This window comes from Monodelphis domestica, chromosome X (assembly GCF_027887165.1).
Source record: "Monodelphis domestica isolate mMonDom1 chromosome X, mMonDom1.pri, whole genome shotgun sequence".
NCBI classification, from domain to species: domain Eukaryota; kingdom Metazoa; phylum Chordata; class Mammalia; order Didelphimorphia; family Didelphidae; genus Monodelphis; species Monodelphis domestica.
Genome location: NC_077235.1, coordinates 47,364,227 through 47,387,378, shown reverse-complemented (window position 1 = coordinate 47,387,378; position 23,152 = coordinate 47,364,227). Strand labels below are relative to the sequence as shown.

General features: G+C 42.2%; 1 protein-coding gene across 1 annotated transcript in view; it reads left to right on the top strand.

The window, feature by feature from the left end:
- The window catches only part of ADGRG4 (adhesion G protein-coupled receptor G4), a 94,307-nt gene extending 71,155 nt beyond the window's left edge, over nt 1-23,152 (top strand). The window contains exons 14-21 of the mRNA XM_056809847.1: nt 1,690-1,793; nt 3,326-3,447; nt 9,768-10,036; nt 12,705-12,783; nt 16,771-17,051; nt 20,175-20,276; nt 21,047-21,220; nt 22,904-23,152. Coding sequence (XP_056665825.1) covers nt 1,690-1,793; nt 3,326-3,447; nt 9,768-10,036; nt 12,705-12,783; nt 16,771-17,051; nt 20,175-20,276; nt 21,047-21,220; nt 22,904-23,007 — 1,235 coding nt within the window. The 3' untranslated portion in view covers nt 23,008-23,152. The remainder of the gene's footprint in view (nt 1-1,689; nt 1,794-3,325; nt 3,448-9,767; nt 10,037-12,704; nt 12,784-16,770; nt 17,052-20,174; nt 20,277-21,046; nt 21,221-22,903) is intronic.

The following is a 23,152-nucleotide window of genomic DNA, read 5'->3' as shown; positions in this document are numbered from 1 at the left end:
CAATAATAGTCCTTATATTTGTGATATGTATGGTATTGTTGAGGTTTTCTAATTAACATTTTTTTTATTTGATTCACATAACAACCCTGAGAGGTAGGCATTATTATTATTATCCCCATTTTACAGAGGAGGAAATGGAGGCCTAGAGAGATTTAAGTGATTTGCTTGGGGTTACAGTTATTAAGTGTCTGAATCAGGATTCGAACTCCCGTCTTCCCGACTCCAAGTCCCGTGTTCTCTACACTGCCCTATATTACTTGTTTGATATGATATGATACTATGTCACGAGCGCCATGACGGTAAGAGGGAAGGCTCATTTACTAACAGATAGATTTTGAAGTTGGACGGTCGTAGTTATACAGAAAAAGCCAAGCACGTGCTTGCTTACATTTGATGATTATGCAGAAGACTTTTATCTTGGCAAAGTCTCCCCCATTCTCCAATTGGCTGAGAAATGTCACATGTTTCCTACAACCAATCAGAGATTTCCAAAAACCTGTGAGATCTTGGGCAAGTCCCGTCCTTCATCTTGTCCCAGACTTCTCTGTGGAAGGAGGACGCGGATAACCTGTGAGGCGTGTTTCAGAGAAAAAAATCTCTAAACTGCCCCACTGAATCCAAAGCTTTCCAAGATGAGTGGAATGATGAAGAAGATACTTCTCTTCTTGATTTTCATTCATCTTTCAACCAAAGCAGCAGGTGGTAATACTAGAGGGCGCTAGTGTTTTTAGGGGGTAATCCGTTGGCCGCCATGTATGGGATCGAGTGAGATTTGTGTGGGGGAGGGTCTTCCACAATGTGTGCTATACCATTTTACCCGCCCTCGAACTCTATCCCGGGAAGTCTAAGAATGACTGTGTATATAAATTTATAGATAATTATGTCATCATCTGGTAAATCACTTTGCTTCCTGAGCCTGTAGAGACTATGGGGTTACCTGAAAGGACATATTCTAGGGGAAATTGCTTGTTCGGGAGCTGATCTCAGTGGTTCTACTCCATCTCTATATACTCTGGCCCCTTATATCCGGAGGTAGGTAACTTGATTTTGATTACGATTCGGGTCGTTAGTATCCTTAAAAATAGAAACCAGGCATTCTCAAGGGGGTCAGAGGGCCTAGAGAATCCACTTAGGCCTTCCAGGGCCCTCAAGAGTGGGATCCAGGCTCGGCCTCATAGAAATTCCAAATCCTCCTGGTTCTTCCAGATAAGCTTCTCAGGGACCATTTTGGTGGGCATTTGTGTCGCCAGCCCTCGGGCAGCCCTAAATGTTTCAGAGCGCCATTCCATTGCCCCCAGGGATGCCAAAATGTCCAGCTGTGGTCACACAGTTGTTCCCCTTACGTTCCTGTCTGCCTGTTCTCTTTTAGACCAGCCTTCCCTCCATCCCCATATATGTGATAGTGGGGTGGCTGCTGCTAATTTGAATTCGTCCTAGTTACAAAAGGCTTTAGGACCAAAAAGAAGAAAAGTAAGATCTAAGGAAGTGATGCCACATACTAAGTCCCCACAAAGTCATTTTTGCCTTTTAGACTTAATTGGATTTCAGCTTAAAGATATGCTACTGTTTCTCCATCCTAACAAACAATACCAATCATTAACACACGTTCACATGGTGTTTGCCTAATGCAAAGCTAAACATTTCTGAGAAAAATGAAATTGCTTTGAAATTCCCTTCTGTGTCCTGCAGATGGACTAGGTGGATGGAATTCATCAGGCTGTGAAGTAAACAAAACGGATGTCAATTATACAATCTGTCAGTGTAATCATCTTACTCACTTTGGAGTCTTAATGGTAAGTTGGCCATGAATCTTTCCCAGGGAGAATTTAGGCAAATGTCATTAAATTGCAAACAACATTTGCATGTAAGCTGAGTCACAGAAGAAAGTTTTGTATAAGTGAAAGCTGTTGCTTTGGTATCTCCAAAGCCCTGGAGTAGATCAGACTTAAAGCCCTGGAAAAAATATTCAAAGATGTAGATGGAATGATAAGTATGAAATTATTGCTGGAAATTTACCAGCCTAGGTCTCAGGTGCCCCAAGAGAAATTGCTATTGGACTGGGCTTTGGGGGGGCACAACCATCATCCCCTGGCTTTTTAGCACCCTCCTTTCCATTCCAACTGCCTCTACTCTTCATAAAGCTCCGCATTGCTTCCCACCTGGACCATCAAAAGCATTTTCCACCCACCACTACACCACATCAAGCCGCTGCTGCCTGAAGCCCTTCAATAGCCTCTCATGGCTCACAAAACAAAATACAAACTCCTAAGATCAGTGTTCAAATTCTCCATCATTTACTCTGGCCTACCTTTTCTGCCTTATAATTTTCTACTATACTTTACATGTTCCATTTTGACTCCAGCCAGACGGAACCATTTTCTGTTCTCTGAACATGTCCTGTGCTTTCCTATCACTGTGTCTTCAAGCATTTTAAGGCCTTACACCTGACATTTTCTTCTCTCCTTCACCTTGTGCTTGAAATGCCCTTCTTTCCATCTCGACCACAGCATTATTGAAGGCCCAGATTAAATGTTATGTCTTTTGTGAAGTCTTCTTAATGTCCATCTAGAAAGCTAGAGGAATTGGAATCAAAACCCTTTAAGGTCCCCTCTACCTCTGACATCCTGTGATCTCATAGAACTTACCTGGAAGTCTCTCTTTTATGCCTGTGTCAGGGAGGCACCCTGGTAAAGGATAAAAGGCACAGAACTGAAGGCGGAAGGCCAAATTTGGCCACTTCCTGCTTCTATGACACTCCTCCCCCTCCCCAAGTTACTTTACTCCCCAGGCCTTGTTGTTTCCTCATATGTAAATCTAGGAGGTTGGGCTACAAGTCTGAAGGTTTGGACCTGAACTCCAGGGAATAGTCACAAAGTACTTTGATGCTTAAGGAAACAAGAACTATAAAAGAGATAGTAGGTAACCCAGAAGGTGAGGCAGCGCAAGATGGAAAAAGAAAGAAACTAGATAGATTCTGTTTGACCAGATAAAAGTGGCTTCTGTGTTCTATGTTCCCATAATTTACCTGTGCATAGGTGGGTGTGTATACACACACACACATATATAATCTGTCTATCCAAATACATACATATTCTGTCACTGGAGATTCTTTGCAAGGTAGGAAGGTGGGTGGGTCTTTGAACCCAAATTATTGGCCAGTGGGACCACTGGGGGGAATTAAAGGACAGAGCTGAGTTCCCAAGGCCACAGGTTAAAAAATATCCATGGATGGGGATGCAGAAGTGACCAGTGGCAGATCCCAAGGGCCTTTTTGCCCCAGTTTGGTCATATTGAATCTCTAATGTATACGTATGATATTCCTTAGGATTTGTCCAGGTCTCAGGTGAACAAGGTCCATGAATATATCCTAACAATCGTAACATATTCCGGATGTGCCATCTCTTCTCTTTTCCTGGGAATCGCAATGGTGACTTACCTGGTTTTTCAGTAAGTAGATGCAATTTTTTCTCTGTGTGCCTACATATAAGTGTATAACTGTATCATTGATGTTAGTATCATATTTAATAGGCATATTTCAAGAGCAGAACACAAAAGAAGTCTAACCAGTTGAAAATTCAGTTCAATGTAAATGGACCTTTAAGAAGTCAGGGGAGAGGCAGCTAGGTAGCACAGTGGACAGAGTACCAGGCCTGGAGTGGGGAGGGCCTGGATTAAAATCTGGCCTCGGTTTCCATACTATGTGACTCTGGACAAGTCACTTAATCCTATATGCCTAGCTCTTGCCCTTCTGCTACTAAGGCAGAAAGTAAGGGTAAAAAAGAAGTTAGGGAAGAGAAGGTAAACAGAGAAAAATCCAAGAAAATATTTGGTCACTTTCTATAAAAAACTTAGGTTGTCCCTATACTCTGAGAAACATCCAAATATTTTGTGATATCATCTGACATAGCTAGTGGGGTTTTTTGTTTGGGGGGGGGAGAGTGCCCTGTGTTTAAAAACATTTTTAAATGAATGAGAGTTTATTTATCTGTCCTAACTCACCCCCCCCCTAAGGAAAAAAGTAAAAGAAACCCTATGTAACAAGTACGTGTTGTCAAGAAAAACCAATTCCTTCATTGACCTTGTCTTAAAATGATATGGTAAAGATAGCCTAATATCCTGGAAAGAGCACGATCTTCACTAATTCAACAATTCACAGAAAGTTCGAGCTCAGAGGGGCCTTAGAGATCATCTAGGCCAACCTTTCTGCCCTCCCTCTAATTTTATCGAGAAGGCACCCGAGACCCTGAGACAACTGCCATGTAGTTTCTCTGAGTTCTAGTCTTGTTTCAGTTGCTTACCAGTTGTACGACTGTGCAAATTACTTGGTCTCTCTGAATCTCCATTTTGTCCTCTCTTTGGGGAAGAGGTTAGTCCAGATTATTGTGAAAGTCCATTCTCGTCACATTCTGTGACTGATTCTAAAGAGTGAATTTGAGGCATTAATCATACAGATGAGACACAGGCTTTGATGCAGAAATACATTCAACTGAAGAAAACTAATGAGGACAGAAAAAGAGATGAGAGAGGACAAACTTTGGGAGGAGATAGTCGCAAGCAAAAGAAATGTTAACTTCACATAGGATCGTAAAGGAAGTGCCCCAAAGTGAAAGACAGTTTAAGGACTAGAGTTTGAGGTCTGGGTTTGGTGAAGAAGGGATGGACAGACTACTGAGATCTAGAATACTGTTGATCAGATTATTTCTTTTCTTTATCCCTCTGCAAAGAGACGAGGGAAAAGTGTAAGAGGATATGATGAAGGACAATACACAGTAAATATTTATAGCTGTGAATGTGACATACTCATTAATAGAACAGAAAAAGGTAGAAGAGCAGATCAGAAAGAAAGATTCAATAATATGTTATTACCAAAAATAATGCTTTGAGACATAAAGACATAGTTAAAATGGGGAGCTGGCGCAGAATTTTTTTATGTTTCATGTGAATTTGCAAAAACCAGAGGCAGCAGTCATGATCTCAGAAGGCAACAGTGAAAATAGACATGATTGAAAGTGGTAATTAGCAGAGTATCTATATTATTCTTAAAAGGACTGTAGGTAATTTGTCCACTTATCAAGGAATTGTATGAATACAACTGCAACCCATTTTTTACAGAAACAAATAGATTAAGTAATTGGAATGATATTTATTCCTCATGGATCGACAGTGTCAGTGTCATAAAAATGACTATCTTACTCTAATTTATTTATTCAATGCCATGCAAATCAAACTATCAAACGGTTACTTTGTAGAAGGGGAAAATAAAATTCACTTGGCAGAACAAATGGCCAAGAATTTTAGGAAAAGTACCTGTAGCAGTACTGGGTCTCAAACTATATTATAAAGCAGTAACCATTAAAAACTATTTGAAACCAGTTAAAAAATTTTTTTTAGTTAATCAAGTAGACACGGTCCAGAAACAAACAGACATGGTAGCGTAGTGTTTAATTAACCCAAGAAAAATCTCTACTATTGAGATTAAGACTTCACTGTTCTACAAAAACAGTTGGGAACACTGGAAAGCAGTCTCATAGAATGAGATTCAGACAAACATTTTACATCACATATCACAGTAAATTCCAAATGGACACATAGCCTATATATGAAAGGTGACATAGGAAACAAATTAGAGGAGCTGGGAAAGAGATATATCATGTAACTACGCAGAAAGTAATAGTTGATTGTCTAAACAAGAAACCGAAAAAATCACAGAAGATAAAAATTTGATTATATAAAACTGAAGACTATACACAAATGACATCAGTGTAGTCAAAATTAGAAGGAAATAATGAACTAGGAAAAAAACTCTTTACAGAAAACTTAGCTGATAATATATAGATGCATGAGGGACTGATTCAAATATATAAGAACAAGGATCATTCCCCAATAGATAAAGTGAAATGATAGGAAAAGACAGTTCTCAAAAGAAAAAAATGCAAGCTATCAACCACCTTATGAAAAAAATTTTCAGATCACCAAATACTAAGAGAAATGCAAATTACAAATAACTCTGAGCTTCCATATTATACCCATAAGATTAACAAAGACGACAAAAATGGAAATGACAAATACTGGAGGGGCGGCAGGAAAACAGGCACATTAATAAACTGTTGGTAGATTAATCCAGCTGTTTTGGAAAGCAGTTCACATGATACCCCAAAGTCACTAAACTGTGCATACTCTTCGAGGCCTTCATATTAAGAAAGAGGAAGAGAATTCATATATACAAAAATATTAATAGGAACTCTTTTGATAGTAGCAAAAAACTGGAGACTAAGATGTTTGGGGGCAATACCCAGGAGTTGGGAAATGACCAATCAAATTATGGTATATGAATGTAATGGGATATTATCGTATCATAAGAAATGACAAAAAGGTCATATTCTGAGAACTCTAGGAAGACGTGAATTGATGCAAAGTTCTATAAGAACTAGGAAAATAACATAGACAGTGATTACAAAATTGTAAAAGAAAGCAACCGTGAAAGACTGAAGAACTTTGACCAGTGTGAGAAATGGCCAACCATGATTCCAGTCAGTCAACAAGTCAGCCTTTAATAAGTGTTTACCATATACTTACTAGCTATATACTAAAAGCCAGATAGGCAAAAACTGTTCCTACCCTCAAGGAACTTCTATTCTAATGGGGAGACAACATATGAATAACTAGGTACATAAAAGATATACATCATGCAGATGTAAGGTAGTCTCAGAGGAGAAAGCATTAGCAACTTGGTGGGTGAGTGGGACGAGGAGAGATCGCTTATAAAAGGTGGGATTTAATCTAGTCTTAAAGGAAGCCAGGGAAATGGAAGTCAGGCATGGGAGGACAGTCAGTGCTAAGGCCCAGAGCTGGAAGATGGAGTATCAGGATGGAAGAACTGTAAGCAGGCCAGTGTTGGCTGGATTGTAGTTTCTGGAGGACAGTTAGACTGGAAATGCAGAACAGGGCTGGGTTATAAAGAGCATTAAATGGCAAATGGAGGAGTTTCTCTTGGATCCTGAAAGTAATCTGGAACCCCTGGAATACTCTGAAGTGGGAAGGGAGTGACATGATCAGACTTCTATTTTAGCAGAGTCTCCTTAGTGGCTAAATGTAGACTAGATTGGGGTGAAAAGAGACTTGAGACAAGGAGATTAGTTCGAGGCTATTTTAATAGTCCAGGTGAGATGTGAGAAGGGCTTGAATTTGGATTGTAGCTATATGAGGAAAGGCAAGGAAACGTGGAGTGAGTGAGAGTAAGGTATGGAGAATGACACTGAAGCTACAAGCCTGATGACTGCGGGTATGGTAGGGCCCTTGAGAGTAATAGAGAAGTTTAGAAGAGGGCAGAGCTTTGGGGGTGGAGAATAGGTTCTATTTCATACACGTTGAGTTCGAGATACCTTGGGGATATGGGCTGAGATGTCTAAAAAGTAGTTGGTGGTATGAGACTAGCCCAGGAGAGAGGCCAGAGTCAGAGACAGATGGTGAGTCATACTACTCACCTCTTGACAGAGGTAATGGACTAGAGGCACAGAATGAGACATACATTTTCAGAAACAAGAGAAGGGAGCCTGTAGTGTTTTCTTTTGGGTGGGAGTTCTGGAGAGGAGGAGGGCAGTAACAGTCATGCCAAAAGAAAAAAAAATGAGGCAATGAAACAATTATAAAATGCATAGAAGAAGGATTATTAAAGAAACAATGCATTTTAAATTCTAATTTTGTAGGTGGCTCAGTGGATTGAGAACCAGGCCCAAAGATGGGAGGTCCTGTATTCAAATCTGAGCTCAGAAACTTCCAAGTTGTGTGACCCTGGGCAAGTCACTTAACTCTTTTGCATAGCCCTTGCCACTCTTCTGCCTTGTAATCAATACACAGCATTTGTTCTTTTTTAACACCTTACATTTATTTTTATTTTTCCATGGTTACATGATTCTTATTGTCTCCCTCCTCTCTTCCCTTCCCCCTCCCAGAATTGACAAGCAATTTCACTGGATTATACATGTTATCACTCAAAACCTATTTCCATATTCACTTTTGTAATAGAGTAACCTTTTAAAACCCCAACCCCAAATCATATCCCCATATAAACAAATGATAAATCATATGTTTCTTCTGAATTTCTGTCCCTCAGTTCTTTCTCTGGATGTGAATATAATTTTTTTCTCATAAATTTGAGAGTCTCAGAGTTGCCCTGGATCATTGCATTGCTTTTAGTTGCAGAGTCAATCACATTTGATTGTCCCACAATGTTTCAGTTACTGTGTACAGTGTTTTCCTAGTTCTGCTTATTTCAGTCTGCATCAGTTCACACAGGTCTTTCCAGCTCTTATAGAAATCATCTTCTACCTCATTCCTTTGAGCACAATAGTATTCCATCACCAGCATATACCACAGTTTGTTCAGCCATTCCCCAATTGAAGGGCATCCCCTCATATTCCAATTATTTTTGCCACTACAAAAAGCGCAGTTATAAATATTCTTGTACAGACAACCTTTCCCATTTTTTTGTCTTTTTGGGATACAAACCTAGTAGAGTATGGCTGGATCAAAGGACATGCAGTCTTTTAGCACCCTTTGGGCATAATTCCAAACTGCCCTCCAGAATAGTTGGATCAACCACGTCCCCTCCAGCATTTATTATTTTCCTTTCCTGTCATATTGGCCAATTTTCTAGGTATGAGGTTGTACCTCAGAGTTGTTTTGATTTGCATTTCTCTAATCAGGAAAGATTTAGGACACTTTTTTATGTGCTGATTGATAGTTTTGATTTCCTCATATGAAAACTGTATTCATATCCCTTGACCATTTATCAATTAAGGGATGACTTGATTTCATATAAATTTGACTTAGTTCTTTGTATATTTGAGAAATTGGACCTTTATCAGAGAATTTTATTATAAAATTTTTTCCCAGTTTGCTGTTTCCCTTCTAATCTTGGTTGCATTGGGTTTTTTGTACAAAAACTTTTAAATTTAATATAATCAAAATTATTCATTTTATATTTTGTAATATTCTCTATCGCTTGCTTGGTCTTAAATTCTTACCTTTCCCACAGATCTGACAGGTATACTATTCTATGTTCACCTAATTTGTTTTTAATATCACTCTTTTTGTTTAAATCATATGCCCATTTTGACCTTATCTTGGTGTAGGGTCTGAGGTGTTGATCCAAACCTAATCTGTCTTCCAATTTTCCCAGCAGTATTTGTCAAATAGCGGATTTTTGTCCCCAAAGCTGGGATCTTTGGGCTTCTCATAGACTGTCTTGCTGAGGTCACTTACCCCTAGTCTATTCCACGGATCCACCCTTCTGTCTCTTAGCCAGTTACCATATTGTTTTGATGACCGCTGCTTTATAGAGATCTGGTACTGCTAGGCCCCCATCCTTCACATTTTTTAATTATTTCCCTGGATGATACTCTTGATCTTTTGTTCTTCCAGGTGAATTCTGTTACTATTTTTTCTAATTCTCTAAAATAGTTTTTTGGTAGTTTGATAGGTATGGCACTGCACAACATTGACTCTAATACAGAAAGTGAGGGTTTAAAAAATTATAAAATAAAACAAAACCTAATTCTGAGAAGGGATTCATAGGCTTCACCAGACTGAGTGTCCAAGCAGTCAAGGCCACCCAAAAGGCTAAGAACCTGTGTTACAGTGAAAGGCTCAGTGATTTAGGGAATCAGTATAGATGGAAGTAACTGATAGTAAAACCAAAAAATCATCAATAGCACTTAAAAAGAAATCCAAAACACTAGCTAAATTCAACTTTTTTTCCCTTTTAGCAAACTTCGTCAAGATTATCCATCCAAAATCCTGATCAATTTGTGTTTCACCTTGCTCATGCTGAACCTGTCATTTCTGGCCAATTCCCGGTTTGCGGACTTCGAAAACTCTAACCTGTGTATCACCATGGCTGTCCTGCTTCATTACTTTTTGCTCTCATCCTTCACTTGGATGGGCCTAGAAGCTCTCCATATGTACTTTGCTCTGGTCAAAGTCTTCAACATCTACATGAGGAATTACACCCTGAAATTTTGTATGATTGGCTGGGGTAAGCAACGATGCCACCATGCCTGGGGCTCAAGGCATTCCTCCATTTTTTGTGCTTCTATTCATGTTGTATAAGTAGTCCTTTTTCTGGTGCATGTCAATGTTTATGTAGGACTGAATGGGAGACAGAATGGGGAGATGGAAAGTTGTGGTCAGGAAATGGGGAGTTGGCCAGGTTGGCTGGAAATTGAGATGTGTATGGAGAGGAGCGATGTGGAATTAGCCCTGAAAAGATACGTTGGCACCAGAGAGGAAAAGCTTTAACTAAGTGCTCCAGAGAGTAAGAAGGGACAAAGGAAACTTCCAGAACAGGGGTTTGACATGGTCAGACATGGGCGTTAGGATGATTATTCTCACTTGGCAGATTTTTCCTTACTCCAAGTACAGTGCACTTTCCACTAAACGAGACTTCCTTCTCAAAGAGAAGCACCGTAGAAAGCATGTCAGATTTGGAGTCAGGAGACCTAAATTCAAATCATAGCTTCAATACTTATCAACTATACTGCTATCTGCTTCCTTGGTAAGTCACTTAACCTTACCTTCAACTTACTTCTTAGGATTTATCTACTTGACAGAGTATCTCATTTATTGTCGTTCAGTCATGTTGGTCATGCCTGACTCTTCATGACCCCATTTGGGATTTTCTTGACATCCTGGAGGAGTTTGCCATTTGCTTCTACAGCTCATTTTATGGATGAGGAAACTGAGGCAAATACGGTCACATAGCCAGTTAGTGTCTGAGGTCAGATTTGAACTCAGGTCTTCCTTCAAGCCTGATGCTCTATCCATTGGAGCACCACCTAGCTGCCTCAGATGTATCTCTTACTATTCTGCAAAGATGTAAAAGTAAGGATTGGGTAATGCTACAATTAATTGAATTTGGAACTGGCTGGCTGGCTGAATTCATAGGATAGTAGATTTACAGTTAGAAGGGCCTTTAGAGCTTCTTTGGTTCAAGAGTCAGCAAACTATATGGCCCATGGGTCTAGAGCCCTGCTCTAGTTCAGTTCTCTCATTACATTTAAGGAAACTGAGGATGAGAGAGGTTCAACTCCTGAGCTTTTCAAGACACTATTTATTCACTCCTGGTTGCCCTACCTAGCAGACCCTTCCTCCTCAGTCTCCTTTGTTAGATCTTGATCCAGGTCAGGCCCTTTAAGCATGGGTAGACAGTTCCTGGACTCTGTCCTGGACCTTTTCTTCTTGCCCTATGTTCTTTCTTTCTTTTTTCCCAAAACTTTGCTTTCTTTCTTGGACTCAATACTAAGTATCAGTTCCAAGGCAGAAGAATATAGTAAGGGCTAGGCAATGGGGGTTAAGTGATTTGCCCAGGGTTGCCCAGCTAGAAAGTGTCTTGGGGCAGATTTGAACCCAGGACCTCCCATCTCTAGGCCTGGCTCTCTATCCACTGAGCAACTCAGTTGCCCCCTCTCTATATTATTGCATTTGGTGATCTCATCAGTTCCCAGGGATTCTATTATCATCTCCAAGCTGATGATTTTCAAATCTAGTTATCTAGTCCCAGACTCAAGGCTGATCTTTTTTTCTGATATCTTCAGCTGCCTTTCAGACATCCTTCCCTCAAAGCCAACCCTCTTCCTATCACTATCCTCCAAGTGAGCCAAGCTTGCAGCCTAAATGCCATCCTCAACTCCTAACCCGCCCCTATCCCATCCCGTCTATTGCCAAGGCCTGTCAGTTTTACTTTGGTAATGTCTCATATGCCCTCTTCTCTTCTTTGACACTGCCCCAACCTAGGGCATCTTAGAATAGCTTTGTCAAACAGCTTATATAGCATGATGATATGGTGGAATAAAGCCCTCAATTTGGAGTTAGAAGAGCTAGGTTCTAGTCCCTAGGTTCTAATCTAGGTCTAGTTCTTTGCCTTCTACTACTTGTGTGTAACAGGTGAGCAGTTCTCTTCCCTGTCCAGGTCTTAGTTTCCTCTTCTGTAAAATGAGACCATTGAACTGGGTGATCTCTAAGTTCTCTTTAAAATCTGACATCTCATGATTATGCACAAGCAATGTGTGCCTCAAGAAAAAATTCTTAGAAGCCTTCTTCTTTGGCCTCTAATTTCAATGAAATTTCCCATGTAGAAACGATATTCAGTTTCAACTCAGAGGTTAAGTGACTTATCATGGTTGCACAGCCAGCTCTTAGAGGTAGGCTGGGATGTGCTGGGATGATTCTACCCATTTATGATGATAAGGAGACTGAGGCTGAAAGAGCATTCAAGTGATCACTTGGTGAGCTGATTGTTCCTTTTTTCCTCAAAGTGGCCTTTGGGCAAGCCTCCAAAGGCACAAGGGCCTGACTGGAAGCACTGTGCCAAAGGAGAAAATTGGGGAGCCCTGCTTTGGAGGAAGAAATGCTTGGTGAAAAACTGCTTCCCATTGCACCCACTGCCAAGTTGCTTTTTGGCATGGCTGCTGTTTGTACTAAACCGTGGGTGCTATGTTTGAGCCATTGGCCCACTGTTTCTGTTAGCAGATTGGAAAACTCCTCCTCAGGGTGCTTGGCTCTGGCGAATCCACAAACAATAGTGTTCTGATGCCCATCCATCTGTGACTTGTTTAACATGGCGGGAAATTTCTTAAAGGATTCTCTTTGTTCCTGCCTAATATGGTCTTCTTTTGTTCACCCCTCCCTACCGCCTTCCCCACTAGGAGTACCGGCAATCATCGTAGTGGTCATACTTATTGTGAGGAGGGATTTTTATGGCATTTTGAAGACATCCACAGCATTGTAAGTAGGAGTGTTTTGATTGAGTGAATGAATGAATGAATGAATGAAAACTCTGTGGGGTAGCAGGAGAGAGACATATAGAGGGGAAGGATGTATCCATGACCTTCTGTTGGATAAAGTAAGTGGCAATCTCTCCCAGAACTCAGTGGTTCAAGGAGGACTTATTTCATTAATTACCTGGTACGTGCTCTCTGCACTGGGACAAAACACACTTAGTACCCATCTCTCCTGCCGCCCCCACTCCACTCCTCATTGCCCACCAACATGCCTTCATACCGAGTTAGAGTGGTCTGACCGGGGCCAAGTATCCATGAGTCAGCCCACTTGGAGTGCTCTCCTCAGTCCTGGAAGCCACATTTTAGGGTGGGTTGCTAAGCTATTGCCTAGGATGGTGAAGGGGCCTTGAGCTCGTGCTGTATGAGGAGTGGTGGAAGGAGCCACCCCGAGATGGTTAACTTGAAGAAGAGCCTCGGGAGGCCAGCGGTAGCTGTCTGGCTTTGAGCAGCAGCAGGGATTTAGTGGAAAACATGCTGCACCTCGAGTCAGGAAGACTCACCTTAGCCACTTCAAAGCAGTGTGACCCTGAGCGATGTCTCTAACCTTCTCTGAGCCTGTTTCCTCATCTGAAATAGATGGCTCTACCAGTATGATCTTTCATTATGTAAATGTTGGTTATTAATGTCAGTTATTATTATAGATTTGAAGGGCCATCTTGTGATAAAAGGCTTCGTCTCCTTTTACTTGGCCCCAGAGGGCAGATCAAGAGATAAAGGTAGAGATTTTCAGAGAAGCACATTTCAGCTTGACGTAAAGGAAAAAAGTTTTTAACAATTAGATTGAGCTAAAGTCAAAAGAGCTGCCTTAGGAAGAAATAGATTAGGCTGCACTGGAGGAAAGCAAATGCTAGATGACAACTTATTATGTATATTGTAGCCTGGCTTCTAGTTTACATGTGCTTTGGGTAAAATATATCCTCCTTTCCAAAGCTTAGACCCTTTTTTTAACCCTTACCTTCCATCTTAGAATGGATACGGTGCATTAGTTCCAAGACAGAAGAGTGGTAAGGGCTAGGCAATGGGGGTGAAGGGGCTTACCCAGGGTCACACAGCTGGGGAGTGTCTGAGGCCAGCCAGATCCATCTGTAGGCCTGGTTCTCAATCCACCTAGCACTAGGCCCCTACGTAGACTTTTTGATTAACCTAGTCCAGTTGTTAGCAAAGTATTGATGTGTGCCCAGCTGTTCCCCCTCTTCCCAGTGCCTCAGGACTTTTTTTGTATGCCCCACCCCTCTATCCAGCCACCCAAAGCAAGCAGGTCCTCCCTCCACTCTCTTTGGTAATGCTGGGGGCTCACAGGCAGCTTGAATTAGCGCTCTGGGCATTTGAACTCAAAAACCCTTGCCAACACTGACCTAGTCCAATAAAATCAATGGAGTGGTCACACAAAGGAAGAAGTCAAACTGGCCTTCAGACTGTATGGTGCCACGCCAGGGGCAAGCTTGTTAACACACAGCTAGGCCAGACCTCAGATGGCTGTGAGGCACAGACTTTTTCACCCACTAGAGTTTGGCCTCTACCGTTGAGAACTCAGAATTAGAGAAGCATCAGAGGAGAATGTCATTAGAGAGATCCTTCTTATGGCCTTCTTATCTCTTTTTTGACTATATAGGGAACTCCCAGTAAGAAATCACTCCCTCTACCAATGCAGATCTGCACCCATCCTGCACGTTGTCTGGGCACCTAGGATAGCTCATGAGGCTCCCAGATTTGTCTAAGGCCTATCTAGCTAGCTGGTCGAGGCCATGGTTTGTCTTTCCACATCCAGTGTTCATTTGATTCCACCAAGCATCCGGACCTTACTGAAGGTCCCCAGCACCAAGTCACCCTGCTCTGTGATAGTCTGGTCTCTACCAGATTGGGAGTCTCCTCCAAAGCCTGCACCTTTCAAACACTCATTGCCTCTGCAGCAGTCCATTCTACTCTGGGACACTGTGTCTTAATTGCTAGAGTTTTTCTTACTCCAGAGTTGTTTGTTTCTTTGCAATCTCCAGTACCACTGTTCCAAGTTCTGCCTCCTGAGACCAAAATAGAATGAGTTTCATCCTTCTCCTCTAGGTGACAGCACCTTAATGAAACACTTGAGGCAACTAATTAGGTGGCACAGTAGATCGAGTGCCAGACCCAGAGTCAGGAAGACTGGGGTTCAGATCCAGCCTCAGACACTACTAGCTATCTGGCTCTGGGCAAGTCACTTCACTGCCTCAGTTTCCTCCTCTGTAAAATGAGCACCTACTAGGGTTCTTGTAAAGATCGAATGAGATAGCATTTGTCTGTGCTTAGCACACAGTGCTATATAAATGTTAGCTATTATTATTATTATTATTATTACCTGAAGACAGAAGATTTCTAAATTTCTCCTTCTGACTCAGTTTCCTCACCTGTAGAATGGGGATTGTTATTGTAGAGTTGTGAAGGAGAAGCTTCAAAAAACCTTAAAGTGAGATCCAGATGTTGCTTTGTGGGTCTGCCAAATAGGAAAGGAGGGGACCTCCAGGCTACAAGAGATGTTGGCTATTATTATTAAATTGGCCTTGTACCCATGTCCCACAACAGAGAGATGATTAATGCCACTGGTAGGTAATTGGAGATGTTACACATGCACCATTGCACACTTCTTAATAGAAAAACACCGTCCTTCACCCCCTTAGGGCTTAGCATTTCCCTTTGTCCCTGTCAGAGCTGGAGTGGGAGGCTTGCAATTCACATAATACAACTTGTACCTCCTCAATTCTCCTTCCGTTGTGTTTTCTGTGTTTTCATTACCGTTGACAGTTTCACTGTACCCAAGAAAATGGAGTGGGATCCAACTTGTTTTGTTGGGCCCTAGGGGCTGATCGGTGGAACTAGGAAGGAAACAAATTTGGGCCAGGTTTGTAAGGGTCATTTTTCTTCACGCCTCAAGGTCTGGCCCAAAGTGGAATGGGCTGCCTTGGGAAGCAGTGGGTTCCCCCCCCCCACTGTAATCTTTAAGAAGCTTAATGGTCAGCGACCACTTTGCAGTTATATTTCGATGGCCTCTGAAAGCCCTTCCAACTCTGAGTGTGAACTTTCAAAGAAGGAACTAGTTGTGTGTTTTAAAAAATATATGTTGTATTTTTACTAACTTTGTGTAAAAACAATTTTTAAAATGTATTTTTTAAATTGAGTTCTGAATTTTCTCTCTCTCCTTGAGATGGTAAGCAATTTGAAACAGGATATACATGTGCGATTGTGTCAAACATATTTCCCTTAGCTATGCAATGTTCAGATGGCTACTTGCTACCCTTCTTCTAGTGGAGGGAGCAATCAATGGATTTGGAGTTCACAGACCTGGGTTCTGAGTCCAGCTTGGTCAATAGTGTAACCTGAGACAAGCCATTTAACCCTTTCTTGGGCTTTGGTCAGGATCCTCCCTTATAACAGAGGGTATCGGACTCCCAAAATCCTAGTTAAATCCTATCCTATAAGGTAATAAATGCCATCTTTGTGGTACAGCCCTAAATTGGGAATCTGGAGACCCAAGTTGTAGCCCCACCTCTATGTGACTTCAGGCAATTTCTAAACTTTGGGCCTCATTTTCCTCCTTTGTTAAATGGGGACAGCTAGGTAGCTCAGTGGGTTGAGAGCCAGGCCTAGAGACAGGACATCCTGGGTTCATATCTGGCCTCAGACACCTCCTAGCTGTGGACCCTGGGCAAGTCACTTAATCCCCATTGTCCAGCCCTTACACTCTTCTGCCTTGGAACTGACACTTCATATTGATTCTGCAAAGGTAAGGGTTAAAATTTTTAAGTTAATTAAAAATAAATGAAATGGGGAAAGGAGGGGTTGTTATTCAGAACCTGGTGGTCTTTAAAATTCCTTCAGGTTCTGAGAATCTATGATTCTATTTTTCTCTACTTGACATGTTTGCCCCTTTTTCTTGTCCCTCCCTTTATCCCTCCCACAGCTGCTGGATTCAAGATGATATTATCTTCTACATCTCTGTCGTGGGATATTTTTGCCTCATCTTCCTCTTCAATCTCTTCATCTTCTTCATTGTTCTTATCCAAATCAATTCCATTAAGTGCCAGAAGCAGAGAATGTGGAGAAAGATATTACTACATGACCTCAAGAGTACCATGAGTCTAACCTTCCTGCTTGGCCTCACCTGGGGCTTGGCCTTCTTTGCCTGGGGACCCGTGAGAATCCTTTTCCTGTATCTCTTTTCCTTTTTTAACACATCACAAGGTAATCGTATGAGTTGACCTGTGTTATAACACTTTGCAAACTTAAAAACACTAGATATATGCTGGTTATGATGATGGTGATGATGATGATAATGATGATGATGGGGTTGCAGTGGATAGAGTGCTGGGCCTAGACAGGAAGACTCTTCTCCCTGAGCTCAAATCTGGCCTCAGACACTTCCTAGCTATGTGACCTGGTAAGTCACTTCACCCTACTGGCCTCAGTTTCCTTATCTGTAAAATGAGCTGGAGAAGGAAATGACAAACTACTCCAGTGCTAAGAAAAACACCAAATGGGGTCACAGAGTTGGACATGACTGAAATAACTGATCAGCAACAGCATCATTCATTATTATAGATTACTACTACCATCAGGAGCCCAAAAGCCTCTCATCGCCTTTAAGAACAGTTACATGTCCATTATATCTCAAAGTCATCAGCTGAATGGCTGCAAGATGATGAATTCTTTGAGCTGTTATAACCTGCAGTTTCACTGCTGACACTTAGAAGGTCTGAAGCATTCCTCTGGCTAAAAGATATATCACTTTGTGTGGCCAATCTGCTGAGAGATATAGGCTGGCCCTTGGGCACACGTACTCACAGCCTATTCAGGCTTATTAACTTAATGCCTGCTAGAGTATACGTGTTCTCCAAGGCGAGGGCCTTGGAGAACATGACATGATGAAGCATCAGAGAAGGGCATTAGCAGAGGTCTGATGTTCTCAAAGCCAAGGGAGCCAACATGGTACGCCAAGTGTTTCAGTATCTATTGATCGGATTGGTCTGACAGCTCGGCATCTGTTAGATGTTGGAGATTCGGACCATCTAATTATTCAAGGAAATGGAGAGAAGGCTAAAAAGCAATTGCATAGTCCAAGCCACAGTATAGATTTTCTACCATTTCCTGAGATTCATTTTATTAGCCTGTCATCACTTTAATCCAATGCACGGTGGAAGACAGTAGGGCAGTGGGAATGACAGCAGACTTAGTAAATTGCCTTTTGTTATTCCACTGGGAGCCTGAGAAGGAGGCAGAAGCCCTGGATCTTATGTTGGCTGCCATGAGCTCCCTGAGATCTTTTCATATAGTCACTGGGGCCCCTCCTTATTCCTTACCCTGCTATCATGGTGGGGTGGGGAGGAGGAAAGAGAAAACAATTGTTTAGTCATGCCAGGTAGGGCAAGTGAGATCCTTCTAGCTCTAACTGTCCTTCTGTGAAGGGGATGAACTAGAGGATTCTAAGACTGACAGTCACTGCCCCTTGTTCTCTGAGCCTCAGTTCCTCCTTCTGTAACAGTGGTGGGGAGATCTGTACCAATCATTCTAGGGCAAGAGAGTTCCAGATGTATCATTCTCATTCTGTGATGGGAATGAACTTTATTACCCTAAGAGCAGCCTTGATAGCCACTGCCCTTCCCTCTTTGGTGTCAGTTTCCCTATCTGTAATGGGGGTCGGGGGAGGATAGTGAAACAAGGAATCTTTCTAGGGCAGGCAAAGCTTCTAGCCCTGACTTTTTCAATCTGTGATGGGTAAATGAAGTTTATGGTTCTAAATGGAGCTGGGTCTCAGTTTCCCCACTAATAGGGGTAGTGGCTGGGAAACAATACTAGTCATTCTAAGGCAAAGAGAATTCCAAGCTCTAACATTCTGACTCCATGGAGGAGTTGAACTTTATGGTTGAAATGTAGCCAACTACTACTCCTATCCCCAACCCCCCCCCTTCTGCTCTTCCTTTCTTCTGAGAAGGCAAAAAAGAACAGTGTTCCAATCCTCAGAATAGCAGTGCCTCCTCAGTGTCCAGATATGTTAGGGCTAAGACAGATTTTGAACTCAGGCCCCTGTGTTTGGAATACTGATTCTATAGGAAAAGTGTCATGGAGGGAGAAAGAGGGGAAGCTGGTAAAATTATTTTAGAGAACAATATTAGGACTAGAAAAAAATTAGGACTAAAAAAAGCCAACCAGGTGAGAAAGTGTTTAGCAAACATCTTCTCTCTTCCAAATAAATAAAACCTCTTCGATTCAGAGGTATTGTTAAATCCTTCTCAGAGAGGGAAAGGGGCAAATAGGGGTTAGTCAAAACCTACTTAGGTAGAGAGCATCCTGCAATAACTTCTCTACTTTATGGATAAGGAAACCGAGTCTTGGAAAAGGGAGCCCATCATATATATCCCCAAAATTCAAGTGCTTCCATTTTTAAAAAATCCAAAGTTTATTCACATTCAAGATAACAAAAGCTGACTCAACACCAGGTCTTCTGTCCATACACAGGTGCAAACAAACAAAAAAATAGAGAGTGAGAGATAGAGCAAGGAGGGGATGAGAGACAGAGAGGGTGTAGGGAGAGAGAGAGAGAGAGAGAGAGAGAGAGAGAGAGAGAGAGAGAGAGAGAGAGAGAGAGAGAGAGAGGAGAAAGGAGAAAGATAAACAGGCAGAGAGATGGGGGGAGAGACAGAGAGAGACAGACAGAGAAACTGAGTGCTTAAAAGAGACCTCAGAGGCTATTGAATCCAAAAGTGGTGAAGGTCACATATAGTTTTACTTTTTGTGTTCAACTCAGACATATTTTGTGTTCTTTGGACCCCAAATGAGGATTAGACTAGATGATCTGCCATTGAAGTGGGAATCCTGTAGGGAAAGGGATGGTTTGGGGGGACTTTCGTGTTCCAAATGGTATGGAGTTGGGGAAGAGCCATGGTCTTGGGTAGCCAGGGTTGGTGATGTCACTCAGAGACATCAGGTCCCCTGACAGCTTTGTTTAAGAACTAATTGGCCATGTGTCATAAATTTCTAGATTCTAAATGGGGCTACCACCACCCTTACCTTAGAAATCATCTAGACTATCCTTCTCCTCATCTTGTAAATGTTAGAAACCTAGGACTGAGAAGGGAAATAGAATGTCCAATAAGCTGTATGGTCTTATAGTATAACCTGCTTATCATAGCTTGGCCTATTTTAGTCTAGTATCAGGTTGTGTAGGGGAATGAACATTGGAATGGGGCAGCCCTGATACTTCTCAAAGAATAGGACAAAGGTCAGGAAATACAGATTTTAATGGGACATTGGTGATATGGAGCTAGTGAAGCCACTAACTCTTTCTCTGTCTTCCTTTGCGCTATGGAGGATTCTTTATCTTTGTGTTCCACTGCCTGTTGAAGGAGAATGTGAGAAAGCAGTGGCAGGAGAACTTGTGCTGTGGGAGGTTTCTACGGAATAACTTCTCTGGTAAGACACTTGGCTTAGTTTATTTTTTTTTGCACTTAACATTGCATTTCGTTCAGCTTCTCCTGAGGGATGTATCCAAGCGCCTTGTCTTCTTGAAAATACTCTTGGTTTTGGGACAAGAACTTATTCGGGGTCCAAGGGAAATGAATTTGGAAGAAACTTTTCTTCACCCATCTGAACTCATAGGATTGTCTTCTTGGGGGAGACACAGGATGTTTGGCATATGTTGCTAGGAACTGTATATCACATGGTTTCTTCTCAGGGTGGCTCCCTCTTGTTCGAATTCCCTTTGTATATGGTTCAGAACCTAAAAGACGCATGAGGAAATTATCCTCTAGTCCATAGGCTGCGTATCCATCATCATCGAATATGACTGAGCAAGAGAAAACAGTCGTGTCATTTCGACTTTTCACATAGACGTCAAGATCAATTTCCTTCTCCATTTGTATGATTGCTTCAATATCAGATGTTCTAGAGAAGGGTACTGGTACTCTTCAGGCCCCAGCCAATATGTGGGCTATCCTTCCAGTCCTTTGGACAACTTAACTGCTTTGGATACTGAGTTTTTGGGGAGCAGCCCTTTCTAGATCATCAGACCCATGCACTAGCCAACTGAGGGTACCAGGTACCCTCAGCCAGCCTTTATATCCACTTCCCAGGCTATACATCACAATACTAACCTCCTAGGTCATTACAGAAAATGTTTCACTGAGGCCACTGAGTCATAAAGTTAGCATTTTAATTTAAGTATTGGTTTGATATCATTTCAGCTAGGAACAGCAGATCTGGGCTAAATGCTGATTACAAGGAGGACAGAACACATAAGCACTGTGAGCATGTATTGGTGACACAGTCCCAAGAGGCCGAGGAGCCATGGAATCCATCTCTGGCTACTTTCAGGGGTACTGATCGAAGGCATCATTTGGGCATGAGTTTTCAAAACGGTGAGAAGCATTCCATGCTAATGCTTGGGTTGGGGGTGGGAGCAAAGGGGGGAAGGATGGAAGGGTTCCTTGATGTTTCCTCCTCTAAGTCAAAGCATAAAAAGTGTTCATGGGGCAGTGGCCAGAGCATTAGATTTGGAGTCTGAGGACTTGGTATGACCCTGCACAAGTCACTGTCTCTGGGCCTCAGGTTCCTCAGCTGAGACCTGAGAGGCTTAGATTGGAATCATTAGATGGTTTCAGATTCATTCCAACTCTAGATCCATGATCCTATTAGCCCTTGGCCTCTGGGATTCCTTCCACCCTAAAATCTGAAGATTCCATGGTGGCCTATATGAATTTGGGCATGGATAAAGCATATAACCATGTCATAATTTCATCTAGCAAAGCCAGGCTGGGTGAGTGAGCTCAGCTGATAACACAATGTCCTAATAAGGTCATAGACAGGGGTTTTTTTCCTTATAAAGACATCTAGCTGGACACTCAGGCTAAAGGGATTACTGAAGTACCTGATCATGGTAGGTTGTCACTTTATAGTTTGCAAAGTGTTTTCTTCCCAACAAAGGAGTAAAGTAGAAGAATGAAAGGGCTGCCTCAGTCTTTGGGGAGTTAAAAGACCTATGTTTGAGTCCTGGCTTGGCCACTGATGTTTCTTGCCTGTTGTATCAGATGAGGACAGCTTCCTAGACCATTTGATAGAGAGAAATGCACCATTGGGTTTTATGATGGTGTTAGATATAATATGGAACTGGCTCTCAGGAGAATGGGCTTCTAGTCAATATTTCTAGACCTCAATTTCCTCTCCTGTAAAATGAGGGTATTTGACTAGATGACTGTGAAAGTGCCCTCCTGCTCTTATGTTCTATGTTTTTTAAGCCTTTACTTTCTGTCCTAATAACAACTCTGACACAAGAGTGGCAAGGGCTAGGCCAGCATTGGTGAAGTATTGACACGTGTGCTGCCCTGGCATGGGAAGAGCTGCTCCATTCCCCCTCTTCCCAGTGCCCAAGGACCTTTTCTGTATGTCCTGCCCCTCTGTCCAGCCACCCAAAGCAAGCACTTCTGCCCTCAGGTCTCTCCAGTAATCTGGGGGCTCCCAGACAGCTTGAATTTGCCTTCGGGGCACTCAAACTCAAAAACCCAATGCTGGGCTAGGCAAACAGGGTTAAGTGACTTGCCCAGGGTCACACTGATAGGAAGTACCTGAGGTCACATTTGACTCCAGGTCTTCCCAACCCAGTCCTGGCTCTCAATCCACTATGTCATCTAGTTACCCCTGTTCGATGCTTTTTAAAATGTTTCACTGACAAACTGGCTTTCTTACACTACTCATTCCCTAATATACCCTGCCTGTCCTAAATGAATCCTCCTGTATAACAAAGCTGTTAAACTCAGTTTACGGTGCCTCTGAACTAATACAGTCCCAGTGAAGGTGATGAAGGCCTCTAAGGGAAAGCTAATGCAACCCAAGGACTCTTTCCCCAGCCACAGACTAGAGCCCTCATCCTGGAAAGCTAACTGGCAAAACTGCTTTGTGCTCATAATGAGGCCCAGGCCACATGAGACCGTTAGACTGAAAAAACCAGAAGCCAAGGAGGAGGGCTGGGGGACAAGGGGAGTTGGGATGAGGAGGACTTCGAGTCCCATTTTCATAAGACTCCTTTTTATCCATCCACTCCCCAGAAGTCTGTCGTGAATTTGCTTCATCACCACGGCACTGTGCTGAGGGACAACAGGATGTAACTTCAGGAGGATCCACACTTGAATCCTGCCTCACCATTTACTAGTTGTATGATCCACTCCGAGACCTTGAATAACACCTACCCCCAAGGTCATCATAAGGATCAAGAGTTGTTTATAAATGTTAAGTTGCCCTAAAAATGTTATTGTTCTTTTTTCCCCATTAAAAGGGCACAAATCTGCATACATTAA